Genomic DNA, 19,498 nt, shown 5'->3' with positions numbered 1-19,498 from the left:
TAGTTTTATGGTTTTGTGTGTTACAACACTCAGTATAAAGAACTGACCAAAATGTTTCAGTTAAAATCACTCATTTACTGTCTAAAGTGTCTAGGAAATTATTGACCCCTTCATGGTTCACAGAGACCAGTCAATTACTTATGATAACCACAATTATATCTGTAGCTACCTCAAAAGGTGTCCATCTTCCAAAAAATCTTTTTATAAAACCTACCTGTGGTACCTTAAAACATATGCTACATTTAGTCCCACTAGCTTGTGAATAAGGTATATATCCTAAGAGGAGACAAGGAACACAAAATAATGTCATATTTGGATTCAACAATTCTATAAACTTATTTCTTGTGAATCGTTACGTCTGTGTTTTAGGTCTTCTTTGTAGAAGGATATACCATAGTTCTTTAGCTACCCCATGGGGATTCCACCTGTTGTGGTACTTTAGAATGTTCAACACTTGGTTCCACTAACTTATGGTGTTCCTAAGATTCTTAGGGGCCAGAACCACAAAATACTATGCCAGGCTCAAGTTAAATGCCCCTAAAAACCTACTTTCAGATCCCGTCATGCCAGGGTGACCTGAGTGCAATTGGTATGGGGCTGTTTCATATAAATTTTTTAAAAACCTAGAACACCTTAAGTTTGTCTATCAAGATCAGGAAGAGTTTATGGACAAATTGAAAATAGGATTATTAATTGCAAAACTAACAGTATTTTGTGTGTTTGTGACTCATGCTATTAGAGACCCTAAACTAACAAATTCAATGACCAACACCCCAGTTGGTGCAAAATAATCTAGAAGAATGGACTTCATCAATAATTCTAGAATTAAATAATTATCTAAATTTATACATGAGTGTAAGTTTTAAACCACGTAAGTTAAGAGAGTAATACCTGATGTTGCAACTATCATTGACATTAATTTTGAAGGATCTGACAACCTGTTATTTTAAAACTTTCAACAGATCACATCAATGATTGAGAGAATGACAATTTTAAATATAGAACAAAATCATATCCACAGGAGATTTTTAGAAGAATGGCATGTTGCACATTTTGGCCCAATTCTTGTTTCCGTAGATAAAGTCAACTCTCTCTTCAAGTGCAAGTACTTTTATTACCATGTAAAAAACAAGTAACAGATGGCAGTATTTAAAGTTAAGTATTAAAGTGATTGTACAGTTTGTCAGACCCTGGAGAATAGGTGATGGCTGTAGCCAAAGCATCAGGCTGGTTGTGTTCTTTTAGCTAGTTCTAATTTTGGACTTATATTCAAGTTTGTTATCCCAACAGTTCAAATTCATAGTTACTTGTAAATTTATACATTTTAATTATTAATTTGCTTTTCCATAAGCATTTGCAGTACTTTTTCAAAAGCTAATGTAATTACTATTTTTCCAATTAACACCAGGTGTTGGAGACCTTAATGTATGGGAATTTTCTGGTCATGAACCTTATTTCATTGTCTACGATCATTTTATTGGTAACACCAACTGCCTTCATGCTATAGTGTTTAGAATGAATGATCCACCAGAGGTACGTTATCAACAAATTCTCTTTTGGCTTCATTTTCTTCAAGTTCGCATTCCACCAATTGAACCATTGAGTGAGTACCATAACACAGTTTATTTTTCTTACATTCACATGTATATAAATACATAAAAGTAAATATACTAACATGCATAATAGTATTTATTAGAAATATTTACTTCCATCAATGCATAATTATGTGGAGGAATAACTGTTTGTGGAGTTCCAAAGAAGGATATTTATATGTATACATATAAATGTGTACCAAAACAATTTACTTTTTTGGTGTTACTTATACAATATACAAACATTTATTTGACAATCATAAACGAGAATTAAAGAGAGAAGCAAATAATTTTACTGATTTTTATCATTGGTTTATGTTAATGTTAAAATACTTGTATACGTGTTTGTTTGTTTTTAATTACAGTGTAAGTTGATGTGGAAGCTTTTTACTTCATTGGTGAAATAGTATGATTAATTTCTGAAATGGAATTGCTTCCTTTCACACCAAGGCTATCTCAATAATTGACTTCCCTCTAAGCATTGCTGAAAGGGTTTTAGAAATCAGCACATCTGTTTTGTGTCATTTCTGAACATGCATGTATAGTGACTACTCTCCACCAATAGTGTTGAACCACCTATAACCACCTGCTCAATCTTCACTTTCTTAATTGGCATGACACTGTTTAAACATATGTAACATTTCCAAGTTTATGCTTTGTTATGGCTTCAGTTGAAACTTAAAATCAATTTTTTAAATTTTGCATTTTTTTAAAATTGTTTCTGCAATTTTGCATTAAACTAAATACTCATTTCTGAATTTTATATTTTTAATGTGAATTTGAGATTTAATGTAGCTGACAATGATATTCTTGCCATAGATGACAATGCACGTAGCATTACTTCTCAGGACCCAGTATCAACTTTATCTACTGAGGAAGCTCAAGCCTTGGTTTTCAGGGGGTTAGTATTATGTCTGGCTGATGATTCTTCACCTTGTCCAGCTGATCGTGTTTCTGAGGAAGTCTACCCTGACGAGGAGGAAAATTTGGACTCCATTTTTCTGGTATCTCTTTTTTTCTGGTATGTCTCAGTCTGCACCCATTCAGGACATTTTACTACTCACTCTATTTTTACAACTTTTCAATCAGGTATATTATGTTTTAGGTGTTTCTGTGCAGCCAGTGTTTTCTCCCCTATCTTATTTGGGTGGAAGTCCACCTTTGAATTGTTATGTTCTTCCCCTTTTCCCTGCTGTAAGTGTTCTTTATCAGATTTTTTGATCAACTACTGTCAGTATAGACATGTACCATCCACCTTATTTGTTGGATCAGTAAGCCTTAGCTTTTCATTGTGCCTTGATACCGTTTTCAACTCGTAGCTTTTAGACTCTCTTTTGCTTCTATATAGCTTGCATTTGGGGGGCTTCTATGCACTCCAGTCAGGTGCAATTTTCCAGCATTCACCTTTCACCTACCTAAGTTTTATGCTACCTTTTTCCTCCCTCCTTGATCCTGAACTCTGTCTCAGGGACTACAGGCATCACAAATTCACAGATACAAAGTTTTTGGGGCTTATCTTTGATCTAAGCTGACCTTCATCCCTGGATCACATAGAAGCTAAGCAGTACTCAAACTGCACTATTTATACTGACTTGCTTAGTTCTCTACTGGCCCTGGAATCCCTTCACGTTGGTTTACACCCTGTTCTCACCGATATTCAAAATCGACTGGCCCATTTTTCTTCAACATCTACTTCTATCCAGTTTTTCTGGATGCCGGGCCACATTTGTATTCACGGGAACGAGCTCACCGACACCGCAGCTAAATCTATCTGCTCTGGCCCTATCACTGCTGTGCCTGTTCCATACATGGACTATGGTCCTATATTCAAGCCTCTGCTCCGTGCTAGCTGGCAGTCGACTTGGAGTGAGCAAAGCGAAAATAAGCTTTTCTAAATAAAATCCTCTATTGGACTTTGGCCTTCTTGCTTCCATAAAGATTGGAAAGAGGAAGTTGTTCTAACTAGACCACACATTGGTCACAATTTTTTAATTCATCATTTTATTTTATCTAGGACTGATGCACCAATGTGTTGTCTGTGTAACACTCAGATCACTATGAGCCACATTTAACTTTCTTGCAGTCCTTACGACTCTCAGTGACAGCACCATTTTAAACATCTTCTGTCCTAAGGTTTGTCCATAACGTTAGACAGTGCTATTGGTGATGGTGACACTGTCCACCTTGGTAATGGTTTTAGTTTTTTAATATATACATTGGTTTTTTTTTAATGTGGCTCCCTTTTAAAAATCACAGTTCATCTAGTTCAATTTTAAATTAGAAACTGGTTGTAACATTAAATAACTCTAAACCAGGACTGGAAAGGCCAACATCAGGTGACTAACGCTGCTGTGTGAACTACCCATTAGTCATCCTGGTGAGTTATTATTATAATTTTGCTATGCATCTTTTAAAACTTTTTTTATTACTTTCCCTATTGAAAATGGTCATAACATCAAGTAACTCAGAACCAGGACTCGAAAGGCCAACTTCAGGTGACTGACGGTGGTTTTTGTACTTACCTGTTAGTCTTTCTGGTGAGTTATTATTATAATTTTGCTATGCATCTTTTAAAACTTTTTTTATTACTTTCCCTATTGAAAATGGTCATAACATCCCATTAGTCATCCTGGTGAGTTATTATTATAATTTTGCTATGCATCTTTTAAAACTTTTTTTATTACTTTCCCTATTGAAAATGGTCATAACATCAAGTAACTCAGAACCAGGACTCGAAAGGCCAACTTCAGGTGACTGACGGTGGTTTTTGTACTTACCTGTTAGTCTTTCTGGTGAGTTATTATTATAATTTTGCTATGCATCTTTTAAAACTTTTTTTTATTACTTTCCCTATTGAAAATGGTCATAACATCCCATTAGTCATCCTGGTGAGTTATTATTATAATTTTGCTATGCATCTTTTAAAACTTTTTTTATTACTTTCCCTATTGAAAATGGTCATAACATCAAGTAACTCAGAACCAGGACTCGAAAGGCCAACTTCAGGTGACTGACGGTGGTTTTTGTACTTACCTGTTAGTCTTTCTGGTGAGTTATGATAATTACAGATACACTACAGAAAGTCCTTTACAACTTGAATTACTATAGTTTTGCTCTTAACATTGTAGACTAGATGTAAATGTTGGTTTTATGCTATTTATGTTTTTCAATGCTGTTTTTTCCCTTCATTTCCTTCTATGTATTTTACTACATTTACTTTTACCTTTTCACCGGACGTTTGGCGCAGATAGCCTAGCTGCTTTGTGCCATAAAACACTAAACCAACCAACCTTCTCCTTCGCTTACCAGTGGCATAGTGGTATGCCTGCAGACTCACACTGATAGAAACCAAGTTTCAACACCTGCGGTGAGTAGAACATAGATAGTTCATTATGTAGCTTTGTGCTTAATTTCAAATAATCAATCAATTTTCTTCTCCTATTGTAAGGAAATGGGTGTGAAAGACAAACTACATTCCTGGGCTGCACAAGTTCAAGCAGGGAGGATCAGTCACGTAGTTTGTCTTTCACACCCATTTCCTTACCATTGATTTCCCAACTGTACATGCTTTCCGAACCAGGTAGGCTTCTTTGTCCAGTTTCATCCTTGAGGTGTTATGTGGTTCATACTGTCTCCTTTAAGGCTTCATGTTCCTGACTATTTCTCCCTTGGAAACCTTTTGTTTCCTGTGATTTATATCCAGTAACTCTTACTGATTGGGTTTGTAAACCCATCAGGATTACATACTTGGATTTGTCTATGGAATGTTGCTGTCTTCAGAGTTTCTCTTCATATAAAATTCTTCACATTACCATGTCTTTAGCTGCTTGCCTTTGCCCCTCTCCTTTGAAGAAATCATTTTGGCCAGTATATGGACAACTCCCAATATCTTTCTTGCTCATTATCTGCACAATATGGCTGTTTCTTCTTCTGGTGGATATCATCTTGCTCATATGACAATTTTGCACATGTCTGTTTGTCTGCTGGGGTACATTTGTTTGTTTTGTTCCTTTTATATTTTCTTTTAAGCTTTCTTAGGTTTCTTTAGAGATCTCACTTAGTGGCAAATGTTGTCTGGGCTGGTATGCTTTGTCTCAAACCCATACTAAATGCAGTAACTATAATGCTCATGGTTGAGATTGGTTCATCCTGGAAGACCACTGGGTGTTTTTTTTTTGTGGTGTTTATCCATGTATTATATTTATATCTTGAGTGGTCCATCACTCATGGACTTCAGAAATAAAGTAGAAAGAGATTTCTGGCAATCTTTGTTGATCCTTTGATTCCTTAATCAGGTTTGATATGCTTTTAAAAATAAGAAAACACAGTCACCCTTTGCACTGTCTCCTGTATAACATATTTGAGGTCTCCTACTGTTGTTTTTCTTGGGTGGAGCATGGATGTCCTTGCCAATCTCAGATTGGTGGACCAGGGAGGCTTACACCTGAGTGTTACTAAACTTATGCTCCTTTATCTACAAAAGTAGGTAAAGCTGGTTTGTTACTGGTGCTTTGCCCAAATATTTTCTGCGTGGGTGAATTGCACTCAATGAAATGAGTGATCAGTTATTATTTTTTGGGGCCAGCCTATGTGGGATCCTCCTCATAATTCCAGGTTCAGGATGACAGTACCCTGTTCCAATGGTTGTATACTGTAGACACCTTTCTTCTCATTAATTCTGAATGCAGAAGGTTCTTTCATGTTTCAGTGGTTGGAGTTGAGAGAGAGAGTGTTTTTCATAATACTGGCAGCATAACGTCTGTGCTTTGTTCCTATGGTTGGGCAAATGCTGTTGGTCTTGTTCATACTGTTGAGTCCAGACAATGTCAGGTTTGGTTTGTTACACTTTTTGCTCCCATCATAGTTTTGGGAGTTTGTCCAGTTACAACTATTTGCTCACTTTATCTTTGTAATTCTGGTTGCTTTATGTACACATTCTGTTGTACATAAGAAAGATGAGTGAATATTTACTTACACTGAAAACATATTTCCAGTAGGTACTTGTCTCCTTTCACACCCTCTCCACCCTTCCTTCCCACTAAAACTAGTGTTTTTATTGTAGTATCTACCAATTATTGAAAGTGAGGATTGAGCAGGAATAGCAGAGGGAGCTATTTGTAATGTGATAACTGGCAAAATACTATTAGTGGAGAGTAGTCACACGATATGTGTATGTACAAAAATAGCATGAAACCAGTGGGATATAAGGACTGGTGCACTGAGTACTTAAATTCTTTTAGCAGTGCTTAGAGAGCAGTCTACAATTCAGATAACCTTTGTGTGAGGAGAGAGGTGAGTACCTATCAGAAATACATTTTCAGAATAAGAAAATGTTAACTTTCATAATCATAATAGACTCTTTTTGTCTCATTATAACTTTTATGTAATAAAAACACAAAGCTCTTAACACATAAATCTAGGGTGTATATATCTCTTTTCTGCATCAATGAGCATATTTGAGATTTCAGAATTAAAGAATAACTCTAAATTTTAATTATCAGAAAAAGATATTTAAAAATATTTTAGAATTGATATTTCTGATTTCATAATGTCTTTTTAGTAAAATTCATGAAACACAATGAAAAATTGTCATTGCTCATTACCACAGAGATCACAATCATTCATAAGTCAAATAATTAACATTGTAAAATCTCCAATGTGTTCTGTTTCTTTTGGTTTTAGGTTATTCTTATGTTGTTTTTAGGTTATTGTGGTAGAAGCAACAGTTCTGCCAAAGTTGTATTAATAGCTACTCATGCTGATGTGGCTGGAATCTATCGTAACTCTTCTTCTGGAGAATACATGAACACAGAAGTAACTACAATGTTGCAAGACCTTAAGAAACAATTTGAAAATATTCTTGACTTGCATGATACTGTTTATATCACAGATGCTCATGTAGCAGGCTCTCCTGGTATGAAACATTTGAAACAGTACTTAAGTACAGAGAAAGTCAAGGTTGTTCAGGTAAAATATACCATATTTCAGTGATCTTATTTGTATTGTTATCTTTTGTCATGGAGTGCCATCTAAAACATTTCTTCAGTGCAGAAAAAGGCAAGGTTATTCAGGTAAGATATACCACAGTGTTATTTTACCTGTAAGGCTATCTCTTGATATGGCACATCATCTGAAACAGCTTTTTAGTACAGAGATTGACAAAGTTGCTCAGGTAAGGTATATCACAATTCAATTATTTTGTTTTTAGTATTATTTGGTGACATGGACTGTCAGATTTTTTTGTATAGAGAAAATTGGACTTAAGGTGAAGTATACCACATTTCATTTATTTTAACTGTATTGCCTATTTTTATCATAATTAAACTGTGAGAATAATATGCAGGTATGTTGATTATATTACTACTGTATGGTACATCTTTATTTCATTGAGGCATTTTGTAATCAGTCTGTGCTCAACTTGGTTGAAAGGCTTAGGACCCAGATTGTCAGCAAGATTTGTATAAGTACAGTTTCCTGTCAAAATACAGAAAATTAATAACTAGAAGATTAAAATTGCTTTGTTGAGGAAACAAGTGTTGAGATAAATTTCATACCTTTCACAATGTCCAGTTCATAAAACTGACATTTAGAAATTTTCTTTTCTGATTCCTGTTCAGTTTTTACATTTTGATATTAGTACTTCAGTATTTTTGCTACAGTTATTTTGTTTTATTAGACTTAGATAGACATAATATTATTTCAGACTCGTTATTATGTTTTATTTTTATTCTTAGTGTTAATATCAATAGATTCAGTCAGTAGCCATTTCTATTGTTGTTGTTATTATAAGCAGATTTTCAGTAAAGTAAATAATTCGTTCTGATGCACTTCTGTACTGCTCCCATAATTTTAGTTTGTAAACAGAACAACACATCTCCAGTTTTATATCATATTTAGTTTTAATTTTTTATCAAAAAACGTTTTCTTGCTTGAGCTTTGAGTTTCCTAAATATTCTTTTGTGTTGTTGTTGAAAGAAGGAGAGAAAATGTTTTTTATTGTTATTTCTTTTTGTGTGTAAGAGTGTTTTTGTCTGTCAACTTTTTTGTAAATTTTTGTAATAAATTTTTTTTCTATTATTCATATTTTGATTATTTCTTAGTGCATGCAACCTATAGTTTATGAAGTTTGAAACATATGTAATAATGTTTTATGTATATACTCTTCAGAATCTTCCTAAGCAAACAGGATTTCTTGACTCCATGATTTCTCATCTACCACCATGGAGGAAGTCTTCTGCTGTCTTTCCTGTGTTGTCATGGCAACAATTTGTTGACATGGTGCATTTGCAGATTAATCCATTAGCTGGAGAAGATCACATGAAAGAACTGATTACACAGTTGCAGTTAACAGGAGAGGTTAATTCTTCTTCTGGTGTAATAAAAATAGTTACAAAATATCATTTTTGTTACTTATAAAAAATTTTGAATTTAATAAGCAAAAAAAAGTGATTTTGTTAGGTACAGGTATGCCCCTAGTATATTTCATGCAATTTTACTCTTATTTTGTAATATATATTGACAAGCTTGAAAACCATTTTTTGGGAGGAAGGATTTCTCAAGGATTAACATAACTGTTCTCTTGGTGTGAAAAATGGCCCAGTCCTCAAATCAAATATATTAATGATTCAAATGTGGCCATGATTTACTATATTTCTGTTTCAATAGCATATCTGAACTAATGATATTTTGTCTTTGTATTAGTACTACTGAGCTCAATTCAGTCACGTGTAAGCTTGGAAAAATGTGTATCTTAATTTTTTCTAGTACATTTCCCTGGTGGAATTGGATATCCTTCTAGTTTTTGGAATTATATTGGAAATTCAAACTGGATTTAATGAAAAGTATTTTTATCCATCCAACTCTTTTTAGTTATTCACAAGAATGTAATGCTACATTCAAATATAGGTTGATTCCCAAGAATGACTTAAAATTGTATAATCACAGGTTAAACAAAAGTGGGTGATTTTTTTCGTATCAGAAAGAAAATATTAATAAAAAAATATAGAAACTTTTTAGAAATATGCAAATAAACAATATTTAACAGTGTCTTTAAAAATGTTTATAAAATTTGTTTTAGATATACATTTAGAAAAAAAAAGAGTACTCATGAAATTCATAAAAAATCTATTGCTTTATTCCTATAGATGTGACAACTGGCTGACCTAATAGATGTAATAAAATGTTTGTTTAATAATCTTTTAATCTGTTTTTGTACCAGTAGATATGACTAGTCAGTTCAAAAACTTTATTATATTGGTCAAGTTTCCAAAAGCACAAACTATACTCATTGTGTGTTGATTGAGATAATAATGTGAAACTTTTTTATATAATTCCAAAATATAAAAAAATTACACATTTACCTAATTCAGTCTTTTAGTTTTTCATATTGATTTGGAACATTCCATATTTGGACTCAAGAAGATAACTATTATGCTCAAAGTAAGGTAAGAAGCTTGCTGCAAGAAAAAGAAAATGTTTCATGTCCTGACTATATTATAGGTGTTGTACCTTAAGTCACAAAGTCAAGATCTTGTTGTACTCAACCCAAGGTGGCTGTGTGTAGATGTTGTGGGTCAGCTCTTGTCACATGATCATCTTCAACAAGCTCGTGTAACAGGTTGTTACACTGTAGACGACATTCAGCTTCTGTTTCCTGAAACTGATGCATTGGACTTACTTCAGGTAAGATGCCTAAAGAATAACTCTAAAAAAAGATGAAATAAACAAAGGATTACCTGTTTTTGGAAATGAGTAATATACTGATAAATAAAAAATATATAAATAAAGTATTTGGTTGGGCATAGGTTAATGGTTAACATGAGTGGCTGAAAAATCTAAAGTTCCCAGTTCATCCTTGTTGCAAACATACATTCTCCACACTTTGAGCTATATGGTAGCACTGCCTATATAGGGATATCTTGTATTGTTTATCAAAATGGTATTTTAAATATTTTCTCAATAAGTCATTAGAACTCTACAATACTATACAGTGTTTCCTTTAACAGTATCTATGTAATCACTGAATCACAAGTTCTGGAAATGTCTGTAAATATTATAACAAAAAGTTTGAATTTCTTATTCTTCCCTCTGCTTTTTTTTTATTACATAACTCAAAAACCAAAATAATGGTGTCAACCAGTTTCACTGATGTTATCATTGGCCCTTGAAGTTAATTTTCTCACAGACATTGATGTTCCTTAAAAAAAAAAAAAAAAAAAAGCAGCTTAAGTACAGGATGAAACAGGAATTACCAGCCAGTAATAGATATTGTATTTAGAACTTGATTATAAATACAACCTTCCCATGTCTGTTGAAACACTGCATTGTAAAAAAACAAGAATTTGCTCTGTAATTAAGTACAAAGCTACACAATGAGCCATCTGTGCTCTGCTTACCAAGGTATTGAAACCTGTATTCTAAAGTTGTGAGTCTGCAAACTTACCGTTGTGCCACTGGGAGGTGACAAACAAATAAGAAATAACTTTAAAAAAAAGTAAATGTAAGAATGATTAATATCAATCTTTCAAAAGTAGTGCAAACAAGATAGTAGGGATAGCATTTGTATCATCCTTCAGTAATAACACAGGTACACTGTGTAGCAGAATATTAACAGATGTGCTATTATATAAGGATGGTGCAAATGCAATTTCTACAAGGTTATTAATCCTATATTTATTTCCTTTTTTGAAAAGTTTTTCTTTAATTAGCACTTTTATTAGTAATCTCATAATCCTATTCAAAGAGTTGGATAGTACTATTTCAGTTGGAGAGTAGTACCTCTCTTTATGAAAGTGTACTTTTCCAAAACAAAATACTTTTTATAGAGTTTTGTCAATGGGACAATTCAATATTACAAATGCACAAAGGAAGTACATATTTCTTAAAATTGAATTTTCAAGTTAAATTAATATAACACCATACTTAATTATAAAATATTTTTCTTACGATACACAACTGGTATATTTTAGTTTGCATTCAAGCAGAGTTGATTTTTGGTGCTAATTACTTATGTTGAACTTTTATCCAGTTAAGTCTTTTGTTATTTCAATGTTGTGTACAGGTTTTGGAAGCCCTCCATCTGTGTACCCAGTGTGAGAGTGATGGTGATATTGAGTATGAGTTTCCAATTTTTAACCTTGTTGAGACTCTTGAAGGACTGTGGGATGAAAATGATTTAAGGTATCGTAATGGAGTTTATGGAGGTGTGCAAATCAGGCCACAAGCTGGAATGTGCCATGTGATACCTGGACTTTTCCCTCGTGTCCAGGTATAAGTTTATAGCCTAAACAGTAAAATAATTAATACAGTACAAGACTGTCTATGAAGTATCTCAATAGTTCACAAACAAAACTTAGTAGAATCATGTAACGTATTAAGAAATAGGATGATATTAAGTTAATTTTGAAACAAGTATATTCCTTGAAATATTATTTAAGTGCAAAATAATGAATTGTTTAGGGAATACAGGAACAATGTTGAACTTCTCACCTAAGAGAGAAACTCTTTAGCTACGATGTTGTAGTTACAATCTTTTTATTAAATGTACATTTCAAACCTTTTAATTCTTGTTTGGCAGCATTTAAGTTCGTACATGATTTTGTTTGTTTATTGTTGTGTGTTTGACTTTGTTTTCCTCATAGTGCTTTTTTTTTTTTTTTAACTTAAGTTGCTTCATTTTTCCACTTGAGTTTGGTTAAACCTTTCTGTGCAATGCATTCCAAAGTTAGTTTTACCACTTTGGGAATAACAAAAGTAACTAGTTTTCTTCTTAGGCCTTGGATGCAGGCAACCTGATGATGGATTTATTGGGGTTTTGTACATCATGAAATCAAATGTTCATGGTACAATCTTTATCTTCAGAGTATATCAAGGTTTCTACTGAAACTGCTGAGCCTTTGTTGCCTGGCAGGACTTTGATAGTCTTTTTTTCTACCTCCAAAGTTTGACCATTTTCCAGGAGTCTCCTAGGAGTAATTTGGTCTTCATGGATTTTATGTATTAGGTTTATGTTGTTTTATCCCTGTCATTTATTTCTTTCTCATCCTTCCTTATTATATAAATAATCTTCCCCACCTTTTGATTTTTCCTCATATTTGGTTTCTTGCTGATCCATTGGCTTAGAGTTACATGAGGGTATTGGCATGTTACATCTCCAAAATGCTTTTGATTATTTCACATTTTCCTTACATTGCATTGCATAGTCTGTGCAATTTTAGATCAACAGTTGCTAGTTCACTTGTTACATATTTGAGCGGTGGCTTCTAAATCATATGTCTATCTTCTGCATGTCCGATATCCTTTCTTGCTTCTTACCCTTACCAACTTCTTACTGTTTCCTTCTTGCATATACCTTTCTTTGAGGCTCTGCACAGAAATCCTGTAGGGTTTTTCTAGTGATACCCTTCTTTCCTACATTTTAGCATACATCTCATCCTTGACTCTGCCATTTACAATATGGTTTCTTTGTTTAATGTCATATCGACTTGGGTCAAGTTACCCTTGACTTCTCTTAGGAATTTACATATGGCCCCATTTCTGGGACAAAATATATTGATACTGTTCTATATATTATCAAGTTTCAGATGACATTAGATTACCAACATTCCACCTTTCCAAATATTGTAGCCCCATTTATTTCTTTTAGATCCTCATATTCTTCCAATATCAATTTCTTTCCCCACCTCTGGTATCTCTTTTTCTCCATTTTCCTCCTCAAGATCCCATGACCTACCAACATCTGTCAGAAGCAGTTCAGGTTATTGCTCTTGCAGTGGACAATCAAATCTATTCCTCATATTTCAAGTTGCTTTTATCTCTGCCTTTTTTGTTGTCCCCAAAAAAACTAGGGACTGACTACTGACAACTGATTTATCTCACTTCAGCTGCTTCATTTCATTATCTCAGTTCACCCTGAGATGTGCATTTTCTCTTGGGTTGTGGATGACATCAGGGTATGTCTCCAGGGTTTACCTATGCATAATGATAACACCTCATTCTCCTCCTTATCTTTGGTTTATCTATCTCGGAGTGGTTGAACAATTTCAAGCCCTTCCATTCAGACTTTCCTCAGTACCTTTCATGTTTTGTTGAATTGTCAGGGCCTTTACATGGCATCAAGGACTACTGATTCAATCATAAAAGAAATTGGCCAATCCTACTTAGCAGCTACTTTGTAGTGGCTTGGGTGGTTGATCAGTCAAATGGATAATTCCTACCTCAGATCCATCTTTCATCTTGTTTTTTTTGTGGGGTGTTTTTCAATACAAATATCAGTTGAGCCTGCTTTCTCCTTTACAACTTAGTCAATGGCACTTTCAGTTCACCACACCTTCTTGGCTCCATGACTTTCAGCTTATGAGGTTGTATTGCTTTTAAGGATGTGTTTTACCATGATATCACTGGTCCCTTTCAGTTGTGCCCATGTGAGATCCCTTCAGTGCACTCACTGAACAATGAAACCTTAATCGGGATTCTCTTTCCACGTGAGATGACTTATATTGGTGGGTGGACTAAATCCACGTGTCTGCTGGTATTTTGCTTCCTTTCCTATGTCCAGGTCTACGTCTTTCTATGGAGAAATTTCTTTAAGGATGGAAAATAAGAGACAATCAGTGGGTAACTTCAGGCCATTGATCTGCATATGAAGCAATTTATAAATTGCTGTTTTCAAACTTCTATCCATATGTTGGGTTTATACCAATGCCTTCTTTTTATCTGACATTGTTTGGGGATAGTTCTTTTTAATGTTTCTATGGTGGTGACGCATATTGTCCATCAAGTGGGCACCTGGTCCAGAAATCTATGTTTGTGGACATTGGATATCTTATTGTGGACTCTTGTAAATCACATTTGCATTATTGCATTTCTTGTGCAAAAAGCTTTCAATCTGGTTGCAAATTGTCTTTCATGCCCCAAACAGATATATTGCATGTAGTGGGAATTAGACCCCATCATTTTTAGTGATCTCTACCATGAGTGGGGTTCTTCCTCACAAGGATGCCTTTGTTGAGTCTTAATGCTAAGTTGACACTATTTTTGGTTGCCTGTACTTCATCCACTTTCTCTGGCAGTCATTGCCTACAGTTTGGATCAGTCACACAAGTATCTTTGTGTACCCATCCATCAATTTCTTAGGTGATTTATCTTGTCCACTCCATTCCTTGTCTAGTCTGCCTAACTGCTTCATCTTGACCAATTCAACCTTGGTTTTCAAGGTTAGAAAGACTGCTCCTCCTCCCTGTCCCTTATTCACTTCTCCCTCTCTTCGTTAACCTCAGTCAAATGTTCTACATTCCCAACTTTGTGTTCTGTTTTTTTATATCTGATCTAAATCTGGTCATTGATGAGATGATCCAGTTTCACACATTGAGTTACTTTTTTGTTAGCTAGCTCCATCCATACATGGAGATGCACCCATGCAAATGAAACACGTTTCTCAGTTGGTTTACTACCAGGTAATTTCCTACTGACAAGCCTAACATGGCTTGTAATGTGAAAATTTTTCACTTGATTCTTTAACCATGGGTTTTTGGTCTTCTTGTTTTCTAGATATTAGATGACCTTTATTCATTATCCTTCATTTTACAATACCGTAGAATTTTTACTTCCCCTGCTCATGCATTTGTTACAAATACATTTTTCTACCCTTCTGGATTGGGTCATTCTTTCAGTTCAACATCTTGATTTACCTCCATTTGAACTACTACTTCATGTTTCATCTTTCTTATAGAACTTATTCCTTATTCTTAGCCTGTAAATGTTAAAGGTTGGATTTATTTGCCTTTGACATTTAACATAAGTTTTATCATCCGACCTGGTTTCTTCTTTATTCAGATCATTCTTTTCTTCTGAATACCTAGGCAGCTCGGGAGGGCTATCCTTCCTACCTCCTTGTCTCCCTTCTTTACCCTCAACCTGATGTGGATGGACTTCTGTGTTCAGTCAAGACTCTTTGTTCTTGTATAGCCCATATTGCTTCTTTCTGGGATCCACATTCATGACTCTTGATCCCCTGGCAATCTTGCTCATGTCATGATCTTTCACCTTCTACCTTTACCACTTGAGTCTGCCTTGTGGTATGATTGGCCCATTCTTCCTCCCAACCTGTTTTCCAGTTATTGTCCTATAAGATCTAACCCTCACTATTTCTCTTGCTTCTTGTCTTTGTTATCTAGTGGAGGAGATTATGCAATCTGGCATGTGGACCATTCCCTGTATGTTCATTTTCCACTGTCTTCATTATGTCGTGGTTTCATCTACCACCAATGGCAGTACTTCAGACTTTGTTGTGACTCGAAGTGGTAATTTTGTATTCCTACTTTCTAAATCTGTGCTAATCTGTTTTATAGGTTCAACTAAGACGGTCAACTCATCAACATCCAGATCCTGAAAATGATCTTTATCAGTGGCATTTGGGGAGCAAGTTCTGTAGTGGATGTTTAGAGGGAATGATCACTCTTACTGACCAGGAAGCAATATAAATTAAAGTTCGTGGTCCAAGTTGTCGTAAGATAGACAGGTAAGTATATCATTTAATGGTTCACACAACTAGTTGGTAGATGTCACATTTAATTTGATTCAGACACAGCCTAATAGTGTTCTTTCATAAGGGATGTAGACATTTCTAATTCTTTAACATTCTCTGATCTAAACCCTCCAAAAATGCTGTATCTGTTTTTTCCTGTACTTTCATTTGATAAGAAAGCTACTTCATTAAAGATAACTTGCAGTGTTAACTGAATGGGTTTGATGAGAAAGTTCAAACTTTCAATAATAACATACCTTGTTATTTTGGTATTTGGCGAGTTTGCTATTACATTGTTTTGATACATGCCAAAACCTATGAGTAAATAACAGACATTTTGTGTGAAACTATTTTATATTGGTGAATATGTCTAATATATACAGTGAGTTGATGTTCCACATGAACTTTTTATATAGCTTTGAACTCAATACACTGTTCAAAATTGTAAGTGGTCTAATCAATTGGCTTTACATACATAAAGCAAAACTGCTTTAACCTTTCACAAACTTCATACATCTGTGTCTTATGTAAAATGTAGTAGTATTCTTAGAGTATAATAGTCATATGAAAGGTTTACAATATTTATATGGTATTTTGTTTGTTGAAATATATAAACATTAGAATGTAAATTTTACAGTAAATATATATTTTGATCTCAAGTTCTTAATAAGTTATTTGTTAATGCTAGGTTTCTAATAAACACCTGTTTTGCAGAAGTAAAAAAAGACTGATAGGATAGGGGAAATTCTATTGGAATTTCTGACTTTACCAAAGTTTTAACTCCATCTATATATTGCCACATTGATAATGAAAGTTAACTCTGAACTTGGATTTTTTTTTAATGCTGAATTAAATTACTTGAAATTTGTCTAAACTATCCAAAATATTATTTATTTTTAGTAAATAAATTTGGTTTTATATATATTATTTCTAGAAATTTTAAGTTTTCAAAATGGTACTTGCATTCCTGTACTGTTTAATAATGCTTAACAACATGTTTCTTATCTGGTAATAATACTCCTGAAAGTTCTGTTGAATCCATCAAAATTTTAGTTTAAGTGATGGAAGAGTATATATTTTCAAAAGCAAGTAGACATTCATTGTTTCAAATAGCATTTATTAAGTTTTAAAAATATTTTTATGAAAGATAGCATTATCAAGTCAATAGGCTGAAAATGTTAGCTGAATCTGATAGAAAGTAAGATAATCAGCTAATAAGGGATTTAATAGTTAGTTAATTGATTTTTTTAAAATGAAATTTCAATATCTTACAAGAAATTGTGATGATCCTCAGGCTGCACTACTTTTGGTTTATTTTGTAAACACCAGAATGTCTAGTTTACTAAAATTTTTATTTGTCATTCCAACTACCTAAAATTCCTAAATTTGACAGTAACTAATTTTGAGCTCTGGAAATATTAATGTATTGAAAAGTCAAGTTATTATAAACAATCAAGTTAAATCTTATATAGGATAGTAAACACACAAGAAAAAATGTTTTACAGTGTTTTACTTGCAAGTGTTTCAGAGAAATTTGAAATTCTCAAAGAAAGTAACTTAGTCAAAATTTTATTTATTCATTTATCTTCCTTCCTTCCTTACATTGGAGTACTTTGTGATGTACTTGTAAAATTATATTCCTGATGAAATCATTCTTGCATTAATATTTTTATTTGTAGTTACTCAAATAAATTTAAGTTATTTTATACTATTGAAAATGATTTTGTTAAAGCAATAAGAAGTTAATTTATGCTTATTAACAAAACTTTTATTCATTTGTTTACAAAGATCAAAGTATGGTTTTAACTGTTTACTTGTTGTTTGATAGTTTCTACTTTTTGGAAGATTTGCTCTGTGTGGTAGATCAAGTTCTTGGTGACATTTGTCCTGGTCTTATGGTGGAAAAGCATTTTCTTAGTGCTTCTCAGTTACAGTCTCATGTGGATAATCCAGTCAGTTTTCCACCAGACATAGTAATGAAACAATTGATTAAGAATGGACCAGATGCTGTGATTGAAAGAGAGAATGTACAAGAAAAAGTTCTAGACTTATTTTGTAGTGGTGCTACTGAGCTCCAGAGGTACCTTAATCCTGATTCAGGTGTTTCCCCTGGGTTAACTCTTGCACCTGATATTCATGTGTCTCACCTATCAGTACTGATTCGTCAGAAGCTGTGTGCTATACTGGATCCTCCAGAATCCATGGGTCGAGATTGGTGCATGTTGGGAGTCCGGCTTGGGATGACAGATGAACTTCCACATATCGACCCTGGAGAAAATTCAAGGAACAGCCCCACAGCTCGAACACTGGAACAGTGGTCAAAAAATCCAAACAGTACTGTAAAGAGTCTTCTCAGTAAACTGGAAGAGTTAGGACGTGAAGATGCTATTCAGATAATATTGAAATGTGGACCTCTTTTCAAAGTACGGCCATCAGAAATGGAAACTGTTGTAGAAGATACTGTAATTGTAGGGGCAGGCTCGCACACATCCAGCTCTAATCTGTCACGATAGTATTAAAATACATATCTAACATATCTTGGAGTTCAACCTCTTTATGATTGAAACAAACTTGTGTGATGTTAGTTTAACATAAAGCTTAGGTTCCAGTTTATCAAGATTATTTCAATTACAATTAAGCATACATACCTCAGGTTAAAACCTGTTATAGTAATTAAAGCTGTTTTGAAACAGGTTTACATGCCTCATGTTTTAGACTTTTATAAAGAAAAGATGTGTTTCTTGTAAAATGTCAATTTTTCTGAAGTAATTTCTTTATTTGAATAAGTTTAAAAACCATATATTTCACATATCACTGAAAGATAAATGTACCTAATTAATTTTTAGTTGTCAAAATTAGTATAATAAAATGATCTCTATATGTTTTTACATCAAATAGTATACCTAACTAACTAAACCCATATAGTAGCTGTATGACTGTATCTCTATATGTTTTTACATCAAATATTATACCTAACTAACTAAACACATTTAGTAGCTGTATGACTGTCTTTTTGATAGTTCTCAAACATGCTGTTAAATCAGAGGTTATAGCCAGCTGAACTTTAGTAGTAAGAAAATGGTGCCATTAAAAAATTGAAAATATACTGCTACATCAATAAATACAGATGTTTAAATTGAGAGCTCACTCAGAACTAATCAAGAGTTCTCTAACATGTCTTGTAAAATACAGCCATTAAGGTATTTAAAAGCCACCTAATGTTAAAATATCTATATTGAGTTGCTGTTAAAAATTTAGATGTGTAATTAAATGTTTGACACATTGTATGCTTAATGAGTTGCAGGACTGATGGTATAACAACTTTATTTGTACATTTATTGGACCAGAATTATACAAAATATTTTTGTGTAAATATAATAAA

General features: G+C 33.6%; 1 protein-coding gene and 1 long non-coding RNA gene across 3 annotated transcripts in view; one reads left to right on the top strand and one right to left on the bottom strand.

Annotated features, from left to right (window-relative positions):
• Nucleotides 1-1,398: 1,398 nt before the first annotated feature.
• On the top strand, nucleotides 1,399-19,019 carry LOC143245473 (death-associated protein kinase dapk-1-like; the record flags this gene model as incomplete). The annotated part of the gene is given in 7 exon segments (XM_076491835.1): nucleotides 1,399-1,603; nucleotides 7,297-7,559; nucleotides 8,760-8,948; nucleotides 10,092-10,274; nucleotides 11,653-11,859; nucleotides 15,941-16,110; nucleotides 17,945-19,019. Coding segments are annotated over 7 exon segments (1,902 nt in total), but the record flags the coding sequence as incomplete, so codon positions are not given.
• LOC143241022 (uncharacterized) overlaps nucleotides 18,478-19,498 on the bottom strand; it is a 15,380-nt gene continuing 14,359 nt past the window's right edge. For both annotated transcript variants that reach the window (XR_013022147.1, XR_013022144.1), the window contains exon 4: nucleotides 18,478-18,617. This is a non-coding gene — a long non-coding RNA (uncharacterized LOC143241022). The remainder of the gene's footprint in view (nucleotides 18,618-19,498) is intronic.

The sequence above is a fragment of the Tachypleus tridentatus genome, chromosome 2, assembly GCF_004210375.1.
Source record: "Tachypleus tridentatus isolate NWPU-2018 chromosome 2, ASM421037v1, whole genome shotgun sequence".
In the NCBI taxonomy this organism is placed as follows: Eukaryota; Metazoa; Arthropoda; class Merostomata; order Xiphosura; family Limulidae; genus Tachypleus; species Tachypleus tridentatus.
Note: the sequence above shows the minus strand (reverse complement) of the source record. Positions and strands in the feature narration are given on the sequence as shown.